Source organism: Myotis myotis, unplaced genomic scaffold (genome assembly GCF_014108235.1).
Source record: "Myotis myotis isolate mMyoMyo1 unplaced genomic scaffold, mMyoMyo1.p scaffold_m19_p_16, whole genome shotgun sequence".
NCBI classification, from domain to species: domain Eukaryota; kingdom Metazoa; phylum Chordata; class Mammalia; order Chiroptera; family Vespertilionidae; genus Myotis; species Myotis myotis.
The window spans coordinates 6,540,594-6,554,416 of NW_023416320.1; the positions used below are offsets into that span (position 1 = coordinate 6,540,594).

The 13,823-nt window shown below is 39.2% G+C and overlaps 1 protein-coding gene across 4 annotated transcripts in view; it reads left to right on the top strand.

Annotated features, from left to right (window-relative positions):
• SLC26A7 (solute carrier family 26 member 7) overlaps positions 1-13,823 on the top strand; it is a 53,700-nt gene that overhangs the window by 14,142 nt on the left and 25,735 nt on the right. For 3 of the 4 annotated variants that reach the window (XM_036337680.1, XM_036337679.1, XM_036337681.1), the window contains 5 exons: positions 6,307-6,417; positions 7,895-8,067; positions 9,264-9,428; positions 11,085-11,237; positions 13,373-13,455. In XM_036337680.1, the coding sequence (XP_036193573.1) occupies positions 6,307-6,417; positions 7,895-8,067; positions 9,264-9,428; positions 11,085-11,237; positions 13,373-13,455 (685 nt within the window). The remainder of the gene's footprint in view (positions 1-6,306; positions 6,418-7,894; positions 8,068-9,263; positions 9,429-11,084; positions 11,238-13,372; positions 13,456-13,823) is intronic. The other variant, XM_036337682.1, reaches the window with a different exon arrangement.

Sequence of the window (13,823 nt, forward strand, 5' to 3'; positions counted from 1 at the left end):
TAGTCAGTTTTATTCAAAGAAGACACTATCACGTACTTTGAAACTTAGGTGATTAATTTACAAGGGCTTTTTCATAGTTTTAGTATATATTATAACTTTATTTTGCTTTAACTTAATGTGAAATGAAAGACATATTTAAAACCAATTTGTTTTTTCACTTTTGTAAAATATAAGGTTAATAAAGAAATTTGGGGATATAATAAAATACCTGTGGTATGTCATTAGTGATAGCATTTACGTGTAAGTCATTAGTAGTTAATTGTATGGCTTCTATAGAGTTTGAGAAATTTTGTTTATGATTTATGTATTTAATTAGTTATGAGGAAAAACTGGCCAGCTCCCAACTGATGAAAAGCACAAAGTTTATTCAGTCCTTGTGTCTCCTAAAGTTATGGATCTGGCTACTGTTTCTCTTGGAAGTCTACCAGTGATTGGACAAGTCTACACCACTAGAAAGAACTTAAATGTTTTTGTTGGTGCAACGAAAGACACATTCTTCTAAAATTACCTCTTCTTTTAAAAACAATCTTTTCAAAGTTGCTCAAGCTTACCCACTATGGAGATAAGAAAAGTGAAATATCATGACATTGCTGTAAGGAGTATTGTACTAAGCTCCATATATACATTATCTTCCCCTACCCTAACAAAATCCCAAGAGACAGCAGTTTCTTCTCCATTTTCCACACATGAAAATGGAGGCTTAGAAAAGTAAATAATTTTTCCTGGTCCTCATGCCTAATAAGTGATAGAGTCAGGACTAAATTACAAAGTCAACACTTTATAGTTTTATTTTATACTCTATAATTCCAAAATAACTAGACATTTACAATACCAATCTATAATAATAAAAGCATAATATGCTAATTAGACTGGACATCCTTCTGGACGAAGCCAGGGCTATGAGGAAAGTCTGAGCCCTGGGTGCCTGCTGGTGGCCCAAGGGAAGCCCAGGTCCCAGGTGCCAGAGGGAAGCTGGTGCCGGCAGCCAGGGGAAGGAAGGCCTATTCTTGCACGAATTTCATGCATCGGGCCTCTAGTGTTATTAATAATAGAAGACATTTCTTTCTTTTTTTTTAAAATATATTTTATTGATTTTTTACAGAGAGGAAGGGAGAGAGATAGAGAGTCAGAAACATCGATGGGAGAGAAACATCGATCAGCCGCCTCCTGCACATCTCCCACTGAGGATGTGCCCGCAACCCAGGTACATGCCCTTGACCGGAATCGAACCTGGGACCCCTCAGTCCGCAGGCCGACGCTCTATCCACTGAGCCAAACCGGTTTCGGCGAGAAGACATTTCTTTAGGAAGGTTCAAATATTCTCCTCTTCAAATTACTTTTCCATTTAGCTATCATCCCTGCACCTTTTAGACTCAAAAGGTGAAGATACAAGGAAAATACTACAACAAAATATAAAGTAAAGAAGGCATTTATATATTATTACCTTTCATTTGTGTGAATACAATATTGGCAATCATAGGCTCCTTTTCTTCAAGAACTTAGAAGAAAGAAGGGGTAATTTTTGTTCTTGCCTCATAACAAACAATAGAAACGAATACCTATTTTCACTCTACTGAATGTATTTTGAAGATGAGCAAACATTCTAGAGAAGGTCCTTGACTTAAAACATGCCACCAACATGGATGGCAAGCTAAGCAGTATAAGACTCTGGTCTAGAGAGTATTTAGTTCACATTCTAGCCAGGGTGACCACTTGGGGGGAAATAGTTTCTGTGTTTCTAACCTGAAAACTCAAGCATTGAGACAGAGTGGAGGCCTACAATGCATGACTTGCCATATAAGAACCTAATCTGCCGAGACCGGTTTGGCTCAGTGGATAGAGCGTCGGCCTGCGGACTGAAGAGTCCCAGGTTTGATTCCGGTCAAGGGCATGTACCTGGGTTGCAGGCACATCCCCAGTGGGAGATGTACAGGAGGCAGCTGATCGACTTTTCTCTCCCATCGATGTTTCTAACGCTCTATCCCTCTCCCTTCCTCTCTGTAAAAAAATCAATAAAATATGTATTTACAAAAAAAAAAAAAAAAGAACCTAATCCACTGAGGAGCAATATGAGGATGTTTAAGCTTGTAATTCTAAGGGATCACTAGAATTCTGTTCCTACACCATGAAAATTTTATGCTGCCGTAGAAGGGAAAAGATGGATGTTCTTATAATTCTGCCGACTGTGTGGCATTACTGGCACAGAAACATATGTGTGGAAGCGGGGCTTCATTGCACTCCTGAGGGCAGCTTAATGACATGGTGAACAATAAGTGGGAACTCCTGAAGCATATTAGATTGTAAAAGTTAAAGGGTTTTCTTTATACATTTTGGATATTAACCCTTTCTCAGATCTGTCATTGGCAAATATCTTCTCTCATTTGGTAGGATGTGTTTTTGTTTTGTTGATGGTTTCCTTCACTGTGCAAACTTTAGATTGATGTGGTCCCATAGGTTTATTTTTTTTCTTCTGTTTTCCTTGCCTAGGGAGACACATAAAAAAATATATCAGTAAAAGCAATGTCAAAAAATTTACTGCCTATTTTTTTTCTAGGAGTTTTATGGTTTCAAGTCTTACATTTACATTTTTAATTTATTTTGAATGTATTTTTGTATATGATTTAAGACAGTGGTCTAGTTTCATTTTTGTATGTAACTGTGTAGTTTTCATAGAACCATTTATTGAAGAGACTATCTTTACCACATTGTATATCCTTATCTCTTCTGTTATAGATTGGTTGATCATTTAGGCATGGGGTTTTTCTGGGCTTTCTACTCTATTTCATTGACGTATGTGTCTGTTTTTATGCCAGTACCATGCTGTTTTCAATACTATTGCCTTGTAGTATAGTTTGATATCAAGTAGCATAATACCTCCAACTTTGTTCTTCTTTCTCATGATTGCTTTGGCTATTGGGGGTCTTTTGTGATTCCATATAAATTTTAGGACTATTTATTCTAATTCTGTGAAAAATGCATTGGTACTTTAATAGCAATTGCACTGAATCTAGATTGCTTTGGGTAATATAAATATTTTAACAATGTTTATTCTTCGTATCCACGAGCATGGTATATGCTTCCTTTTATTTGTATCTTCTTTAATTTCTTTCTTCAATGTTGTATAGTTTTCCAAGTGCAGGTCTTTCACCACCTTGGAATAAATAATAAAATACATAATAAATACCTATGAACACACACCCATTTATTCATAATACCTGTGATTTAATTGTAAATGGGATTATTTACTTAATTTCTCTTTCTGATACTTTCCTCAAAGAAACTACAGTGCCTTCCAGCACCCTCGATAGAGTTTTCCTAACCCATGACCCTCTAGCTCTTGCCCTGAAGTTAGTCATTTTAGTTTCTTTCTGTCTGTTCCTGGAGCCATTTGCACTGCTACCACTATGCTAAAGTTTAGAGCAGTGGTTCTCAACCTTCTGGCCCTTTAAATATAGTTCCTCATGTTGTGACCCAACCCTAAAATTATTTTCGTTGCTACTTCATAACTGTAATGTTGCTACTGTTATGAATCATCATGTAAATATCTGATATGCAGGATGGTCTTAGGCGACCCCTGTGAAAGGATCGTTCGACCGCCAAAGGGGTCGCGACCCACAGGTTGAGAACCGCTGGTTTAGAGTGATTGAGTTTTTGAGCAAGTCAGTATGTGCATGGTCCCTTTAAGACCTGCAGTTCCTTCATTTATGGGAGCCCTTTGTATTTGACTGATGTCTCCTGGTTTTTACAGCCAGGGGTTACGGGGACTCCTCTTCCTGGCATTGATGCCCCAGATCGGGGAGCCTGATGTGGAATGGGGACCCTACATTTCTCAGGGAGGACCTCTGCATCTGTGATACACTCTCAGTCCTTATTTTCCACACGAGGGATGTGGGACCTGCCTGCTCTGCCTCTCCCCCAGTCTTGAGGTCCTGATGTTGCTTTTTTTATATCCTTAATTATAGGGATTCCTTTCCGCTAGTCTTCAGCTAGTTTTCAACGAGAATTGTTCTATAATTTAGTTATAATTTTGATATGGACGTTGGAGGAGGTGAGCATAGAGGTTACCTATTTCGCCATCTTGACCAGAAGCTATTCTTCAAGGCTGTTTCCCAAGCAGGATTGACAAGTGAGGGCAGTGAATTCTACGGGAATAGATTTTCCATTGAGTTGTGTGAGCTGTCGTTTTCTGGGTAGTAACTGACGCTCCATAACCATAGACTACAGTCTATAAAATGATACTGTTCTTGTATTTATGCCTGAGGGGAGTGAAACCACTGCCTGCCTCTAAGTCTGCCTCCCCTCTTTATAGGGAGGTCACTAAGACAAGAAAGTATAAAGTCTTCAGCGCAGTGGCTCTCTCTCTATAATTCTGCACGATTCTCAAGTTCTAGAAACAATCTTGCAGCTCCAATGTCCTTTGATTTTCAGAATAAATTGCTATTGTGTAAATCCAGACAAAACTGTCCTGAAAGTAAAATATTTGTATCTTAAATATGAAACATCATCTTCTCTGTGATAAACAATTCTCTTTCTCATCAGTAGCGACAGTGTCACTCTAGCTATCTCAGCCAAGAGATTATAGCAGCAGCAGAGGCAGAGTCTGAGCTACCTACCTGCTTTCACGCTCCTTCTTGGTCAGGGGTCAGATCCTATGTGGACGGAAGCCATTCTCACTGCAGCCTGGGTCTGAGGAGTAAGGGGTGTTTGCGGTTAATGTCCAACTTCACAGTCAGAGCCCCTTGGGAATTTGGCAGTGTTCACAGGCCCTGGAACTACTGATGAGATTTATGTGGGAATATAGAGTCTCTTCTATTCCTCTACTATATTAACCATTATTGCACCTACAAAACATTTTTTCCCAAATATTGCATCTTTTAAAGTCTTCCAGTAGTCATAACAAGCTTGCATTACCAATACATGATTTTTTATCTTTAAAAATAATGAGCCATTAAAGATCTTAAGTTTTTTATTTCTCCCTCCAATCTCTCTCTCTCCTTTTTGGACATCCTTTAACCTAATACTCATTTTTTGTGTCATTCCTTTATACTTTTGTTTATTGTGTTGCTTTTGCTCTTATCTAAGTTTGATGAGGTAATACAAATATCCATCAGCACTTGCAGCAATTTTACCCCAAATTAAGAAAGGTAGAGTTGTAATTCTGCTCTTATTGAATTGAAGAGCTATTTCTTAAACATGGAGAAGAGTGTATATAGACTTGAATGGATTTATCAGGACCTTAACTAGCTGTTTAATGCCAAGGACCAGCCACAAACAAGATCACGTTTATTTTGGTCACCTTTAAATACTAGTAGTCATTTTGACACACTAGGAGATTTTTTGATGTGTATGCGACATACAAAGTATGTAGACAGTAAAATCTATTAGGAATAAAAATGAGTAGTTATGAATTACTTCTTACTTTTTGAATAATCAAAGTTGATTCTTTTTTCACTCTAAGAAATTGTACCTAAATGACTATATTCATGTGGTCCAGGTATGGGAACTGCGTGCATGCACACACTGGCCCAGCTTCTGAGATACACAATCTTAGGCCAGCCAGTCACCAGCCAATGAGGTCCCTTTGAATGTGTGCTCTTTGTGCCCCAGCCTTAGTAATCTTTCATGTCAGGCTTCTCATCTGTCAGTGGTAAAGCTATAAATCCTGCCTCTCTCACAGATGTTATTAGGCAAATAAAATTGTACATGTGAGCCCTAGCCAGTTTTGCTCAGTGGATAGAGCATTGGCCTGAGGACCAAAGGGCCCCAGGTTCAATTCTGGTCAAGGGCTCGTACCTTGGTTGTAGGTTCCGTCTGGGCCCAGGCCCTGGTGGGGGCTCGTGCAGGAGGCAACCAATCAATGTGTTTCTCTTATATCCATTTCTCCCTGTCTTTCCCTCTCTCTTCTGTTCTCCCTAAAAAATCAATGGGAAAATATCCTCAGGTGAGGATTAACAAAACAAAAACTTAAAAAAAAAATACGTGAAGATGCTTTGCTAAGGGTGTGAAGATATTTTGGTGTGATGTTAACACTTCTACAGGAAGACACTCTGCACAAATATTTTCATGTAGTTATCTTTGTAGCCAAGGACAAAGAGCAGTACTCCAAACATGTGACATGAAATGAAATATAAACTAATGAGTGAATTCTCTGTTGTTTAGAAGCATGATGCTAGTCTCTCATTGAGCAAACAGAATAATAAAATTATGGCTTATCTTGTTACTAAGTAAGCCAATCTTCATTCTGCTTTGCAATGGGCTACATTCTGAGTTATAAAATGGTCTTCATTATGCTGGTCTTCTTCACAGGGTTGGCCTTTGCCGTTCTCTCATCTGTGCACCCAGTGTTTGGTTTATATGGGTCTTTTTTTCCTGCCATCATTTATGCCATCTTTGGAATGGGACGTCACGTTGTCACAGGTAATACTTTCTGATGATGCCTCTCGTGTTTGTGAAGAAAAGGACCTCAGAAGTGATCATTAGTTGTTGATTACATTTCTACCTTTACTATGGAAAATCTCAGCAAATATTAGAGCTAAGACATTTCACTTTCTGTGCCTAGCCACTCGATACATGTTGTGAACTACTGCTAAATTACCAGTTTATTGTTAAAGATTCTTTGCAGTGTTAGCTGTAAAAAGCCCATAAAAGGGAGGCAAATGTTCTGATTTTACAATGAAATGTAGAAAATAAGCACTTTGAGGGATAAAGGTAGGAATTTCTAAAATTTAGTGACTTAAATATTGAAAAGTGTTTTCCACATAATTGATCTTGTAGGTTTCTTCTAAGCTATAATCTCTAATGCTCTTTAATTAATATATCTTTTAGCTTACTTAGCTCCGCATTACCAAGTATAATGTGAACTGTCACAAGTATAGAGGTCTGGTAATAGAACGAGATGCTTAAAAACATGGGCTTTAGAGTTAGTCCTGGGTGTATGTCTTATATTTTGTTTGTTATCTGCATGAGCTTAGGCAAAGTTTTAAAGGTTTATCTGCTGCTTTCTTAATATTGAAATGCAAAAAAAATTCACATGATTATAGTAAGAACTAGATGAGATGATTGATGTCCAGTGTTTGGCTTAGTACTTGCTACCCAATAAGACATTGAAAACGGTCCCACATTTGTGTGAGACCAGGACAATTTTGGGGAAATACCATTGAACTTTAATTATATTACACAGAAACGGTATACTTAATCATTTCATGAGCTCAGCATGTTGTTATACTGTAATAAAGGTCTACTCTCCTATGAAAGCACAGAAAGAATGATTAAACCTGGCTTGCAGGTTCTGAAATGGATCCTTATGGATATGGGATTGGAGCCAGACTTTGAAAGACTACAGGGTTTGCACAAGTAGATAGAAGAGCAAGCATAGTAGGTAAAGAGCTTCAGGTTCATACAAAGAACTCATATTTAGCCAATGGGTGTACTGGGGTCTTTATATTTATCATCTTATTTATATTGCCCCAACTCTGAAGTGTAGCTATATGACTCCCATTTTACAGACGAGGCAATTTAGACTCACAGTAATATGCTTTGTCACATTAGAGAAAAAATGGAAGAGCTAGATTTATGTCTAGTCCATGATCTTAATCCCTACACTGAGGATATTCTCTGTGCAGGTCTACCGAGAGATGGGGATGTGTATGGTCTAGAAGGGAATAGCAGGTAGATGGGTGTGGTTGTATGTTGAAGGAATATGTGTATAAGTAGGTGATTTTCTATTTATTCCATGGAGTGGAACAAAGGTTGGAGTAATGGGGGTGCAGAGGAGAGTGTTTTTAATAGATTGACTTGGTTTTACAGTATGGATTCAACTTCAGTGGTGGACTTCAACAATATTTATTGAGTCTGTTACTAATAGGAGATTCCCTTCCCCACCCCCCCTTTTTAGGCACTTGTGCCTTGACATCCTTAATATCAGCCAATGCAGTGGAACGGCTTGTCCCTTCGAGTAGCCAGAACCTCACCAAACAAAGTAACACAAGCATCCTGGGCTTATCTGACTTTGAGATGGAAAGGATTGGTATCGCTGCATCTGTTTCCTTCTTGGGAGGTGTGATTCAGGTAAGTGGTACTGAGATGTGGGGATGAAGTGGCAAAGGAAAGGCAATTGGAGCTTTATTTTTATTCATGTTCATGGGTGTGTCTGTTTAGATGGATAAGGGACAGATGTGCTCTGTCTTTATGAAAATACGGTCTGGTATAGAGAATAGTTACTCTATAAGTACTGGTTGAGTAAATGAGTTAGAATTAATATATTGAAGTTACAGAGAAGTAGTTTTTGACTTTTTAAGAACAAACTTTCTAAAAAGTATTTTTCATTTCTGGCTTGGGGCCCTGGCTCACCAACTGAGTTGTTTTCACTTCGGTTGTTCTTAGGATTCAAATATTTGAGTGATAGTTGGTTTCCTACACAGATAAGAGGGGAAAGCTTAATTCCTCTCTAGAAAAAAAAATATTGGAAAGAGTTTTTTCCCCAAAAAGACAAAATAAAAATTACAAAAATTCCTGGTTCATCTTAGCAAATGGATTGATTTGAAATGGCACCAGTGTCTCAGCCGATGATAAATTTGACAAAGCTAGTTGCACTGGCATGGCGTCACATGAGTGCCATTCTAAACAATGATGTACAGTTCTGTACATTAAAACCAACTCAGTCTTCCTGACTGGATTCCTACCTTAGCCTAAGTCCCTGCCCTTGCTTTCAGTCCTACTCTAAGAATTAAAGTAGTTAATCCTTTTTACTCCTAGCATCCACCACCTATGGTTACTCAAAACACATGCTCCCAAGGAGTTTCCTGCTATTTCATTGAAGAAAAAAATAGTTTTGTTTTGTTTTTTTTTTTGTCTTGCCAGTCCAGATTCAACCATATTAAGGCACCAGTCATGGTGCCATTTTAGATTTTTAAAATAATTACAAATATGATCATGCAAATTTGATTTTTCCCCACAGAGCCCCATAGATCAACCGATTTTCTAGAGTTTCTTGGTAACATGTATGATTAAGAAAAGAGAAACACAGTGAAGTAAATATTCAGGAAAAAATAACATGTTCATTTTAATCGAAACACTTCGATTGTTCCCAATAACATTGAGAGTCCTGGAACCTGGTTATGCTGTCAAGAAAACTCACGGGATTGAGCACCTAAAATTGTAGAACCAATTTTCCATTAGTTCTCTCTGTCTGTGTGAAGCGAACATGTGTTGGATATTAAACTGTCTCGCAACCGTGGGAAAGTTCCTGTGCTCTGCCCTCTTAGGTGGCCATGTTTGCCCTACAGCTGGGCAGTGCTACGTTCCTGTTCACGGAGCCTGTGATCAGCGCAATGACAACTGGGGCTGCCACAAATGTTGTGACTTCACAAGTCAAGTATCTCTTGGGAATGAAAATACCTTACATATCCAGGCCACTTGGATTATTTTACGTGAGTTTTCCATATGTCTTTGTTCATATATATTTTGGTGTGTATTTCACGAAGCAGGATTTGGTTCATTACAATACTGAGATATTTCCATCTTAAAGAAACTTGGGTTATCTATAATAATAAAAGCATAATAGGCTAATTAGACCGGACCACCAAGAGCACAAGGCAAGCTTGGCAACCTATTTGACTGCCCTTGTTGGAAGTTTTATCTCCTTCCTTAAAAACAAGGAGTTTCAGAACTGGAAAACAGTTTCATTCTCAACCCCATCTCTGCAGTATAAGCAAAGCACTTTTCTCGCTTAAACACTCCTGCAGGCTGCAAAGCAGGAACCAAGAATGTTAATAAAAGGGGATTAGAAAGTCAGAAGGAAAGCAGAGCCCATGAAACTTTTTCTTTTCTAGAGGATGAGGTCACAATTAAATATGTACAAATGAGATTTAGATGTGGAGAGCGAATCTGGGATTTCTGAGTCAAGAATACATAGTGGTTTGTTGAAAGCCCACATCTCCTCCCCAGTTATTTTGACATTTCTATTGTGAATTTTAGGAATGTTTAATATGCCCTGAAAAATGGACAGCGTAAATTGAATGGGAGAGAAACAGAAAGCTCATCTGTAGCTTGGTTCAATCGTGGCTTGGGATAGAAACTGTAGCAGGTTATAGGACCTTGCTTTTCATCCCTTTGCATATTTCATGCCAATCTTGTATTCCTCTTGCTGCTTTTAAGATTCTTTCTTTGACTTTAACCTGTACACTGAGACAATACAAAATAAAATTGAAAGTAAACTGTAAGAAAAAAATAAATAAAAATGGAAAGTACACTCAAATAAAAACAAAGAATACACACACACACACACACACACACACGCACACACATATATATAAATATATGGAAGGCATACAGTCTTCTCACATTCTATGTATTTTAGGCAAAAGAGACACCCCTCATTACTTCTCTGATCCATCATCTGGCCGATTCCTGTTTATCTTCTTTAGGGACAGCTCCTCTAAGACACATATGCTTCAGGTGCACCTTCTATGTTTATAGCACCATAATGAACTAATTTGTTGTTTTAATTGGTAATGTACTCACTAGATTATTTAGCTCTATAAATGCTGAGGCTCATCTAAATTGTTCACCTTTGCAGACCTAGAATTGAGCACGGTGGTTGGCATAAAGCATGTGACAATAAAAAGGTAAATAAAATATTGAATGACTGAGAACATGGTAATATTTTACACTAAACCAAATATCTGATATCATTTAAATACCAGTGCTTAACTCCTTTGTATTTGATTCTCGGGTTTGAGGAAGAGTGGGGGGTCTCACAGAGCCTATGAAATCCTGTCACTGCACTTAACAGTAAGTCTCCATGTAACTGATGAGTTTGAGCATCTCTCTTCATTGAAGTGGCTGGGAAGGAGAAGTCATACATAGTGTTCTTATGTAGAAAGAAGCAACCCGTGAGTTCGCTACAAGCATCAAGGGCAAAGCAGCGAATTAGAGCTTTGCACTGACCACCCATCTATACCTCACCTTCCCGTCCTACAGCCATTAAGATTTCTTGGTAAACATCACTGAGTTCATTTGGAGTCAGAGGTGGTTATAGTGTAGGTGACCCTATATTTTCTTTGTATTTCTTCTCCTCATTGTAGATCTACACATATGTCTTTGAGAACATCAAGTCTGTTCGCCTGGAAGCCCTGCTCTTATCCTTGCTGAGCATTGTGGTGCTTGTGGTGGTGAAAGAGTTAAATGAGCAGTTTAAAAGGAAAATTAAAGCCGTCCTTCCTGTCGATTTGGTTTTGGTAAGTGTGACATCTGCAGTTAGCATTCTGCCCTACAATGTTTGCCAGCTGTTGGGGTGACCTGCTGAGGTTCACCATGTTGCCTACAGTAACTCACAGCTGCTCCTACCTCTCATAAAGATGTCTCATTTGTGTGGCTATCCATTCATGTAAGACCAGGAAACATTTGAAGTCACTGATTTTAAAAAGGACACACACACATGTTTTTAGTTATTACAGCATTTCTCATATTCTGGTTGTTTTTACTGAAGTACAACAACATGTATCCTAAGGCTTTGAATATGGAGACATTTCTAGAGGGGGCCAGAGGCTGTGGCATAACAGGAGGCTGTGTGCCCTTGCTCATGCCAGGGACGGGATTTATAGCTAAGATACTGCGCAATCAGCCTGAAGAAAAACAAGAGAAGCATAGCTGATTGGACATATTTTATCTAAGGAGCACTGAAGAGAAACCTAGAGACTGGAGAGGAGGGAGTATGGAAAGGGGGAGCTTCCTGGGAGCTGGTGCTCGGCTGAGAGGCCCGAGTGACACTGGCTGCAAAGTTTTCACCTTGCTTTTTACATTACAACCAAAAGAGGAGATGTCCGTGGGTCACATGGAGTCCACTGGTGATAGAGTAGGGAGGTGGGAGAAGGCAAAGTGGGGAAACCTCTGGGATTGGATAAAAAGTAAAAGGATAGACATACTTACCTTTTTTACATAGGTGGGTATAGGATAGTTCACAGTTAACAATGAACTCAGTGACAATGAGGGATCTGTGATTTCCGCAGAGCATGCCTGTTCTTTGAGGGGTCCAGATAAAAGGAAAATTACTTTGACATTCCAACGATATGTTATCATAGATGCAAAAAGGCAGTATTGAGAGGTACAGTTAAGGTAAAGATTGACCTTTGTCAAGGAAGATACCAGCCTAGGACATGACTACCTACCATAAACTGCTTTTAGTTAAAAAAAAAAAAAAGTTTAAATTTCAGACCATCCTTTGTGGTTACCTCAGCTTTCTGAGTTTGCAAGGCCACTTCGCAGGCTTTCTCTGAGCTAGTCAGGTTAGCATGTGGCCCCTTTTTGTCCACATTATTGATTACTAATCTCTATTAGGAATATCAATGCAATTTCTCAAAACATGCTATTTTCTAAAGCATCCCTTCATGTCACAAGAGACAAGTGTTAAGGTTGGATTGTGGTAACTTCACACACACACACACACACACACACACACACACTCCTATAGTCTGTTTTTCTCCTCTTCAAAATTAGACATAATTGGGTTTAAGTAAAGTAAAACATTAAAAAAAAATCCTACATAATAAAAAGCTAATATGCAAATAGACCAAAGGGTGGAACAACCGAACAACTGGTTGCTATGACGTGTGTTGACCACCAGGGGGCGTCAGCGCGTGGGAGCGGCAGCAGCGAGAGTGGGGCTGCTGGCAGACAGGGGACTGGGAGCTGTGGCAGGAGGGGCCAGGCGGGGGTGTGGAGGATGGGCCAAGACCCACCCCTGTGCCTACTGCAGCCTCGAGGCCCACAGTTCCTTTCAAGGTGCGCGAATTTGTGCACTGGGCACCTAGTCTATATAATAAAAGCCAGAACCACCAGAACGACTGGTCACTATGATGCGCACTGACCACCAGGGGGCAGATGCTCAATGCAGATGTTCAGTGTGCTCCCACAGGGGGAGCGTCACTCAGCCAAAAGCCAGGCTCACAGCTGGCTAGTGCAGTGGTGGTGGCGGGAGCCTCTCCTCCCTCTGCAGCAGCACTAAGGAGCAGTGAGCCAGCTGAGCATTAAGGAGCAGCAAGCAGGGGGGCAGTAAGGAGTGAGGGATCCCAGACTGCGAGTGGGCTCAGGCCGGGCTGAGGGACTGCCCCCCCCCAAGTACACAAATTCATGCACCAGGCCTCTAGTATTATTATAATGCCATTTAATTTTCGAGACTGTAAATTAAGTGCTCTCAAATATCAGAAGTATTCTTTGAATTTTAAAATTTCCTAATTTTTAAAAATCTGTATAACTGCTACATCATTCATGACAATCCTGGGACCCACGAACAATGTTTACTTTCAACGTTAATTTTTAAAAAGGTGTTTGAAAGGCTACTAGTAATTTTTTTTTCCCAAATGTAACCACACAGGTTATTGCTGCATCATTTGCTTGTTATTATACCGATATGGAAAATACATATGGATTAGACGTACTTGGTCATATTCCAAAAGGGTAATGTCTTTTCTCTTACTTTTTTGTTTGTATGTTTCTTTGTTTTTTATGGAAGAAGAGACTAGACTGGAGGTAGGTGGTATGGATTTTATTTCTTTCAAAGAATAATATTCTAATTACTTACTATTCTTAAGTGTTAAAAACAAATAATACACATGTAGAGAAAGACTAACGTCTTAGACTGTTTGCATGTAACCAGGAAAGTTGATAACTGTTTTTTCAAATTTATTGTTGACAGTATTACAGTTGTCCCCAATTTCCTATCCCCGGCTGTCCCTCTTTATGCAGCCCGATCCCAGGCCTTCCCCACACTATTTTCTGTGTCCATGAGTTATGCATATAAGCATATTAGGTCTTTGGTTAATCTC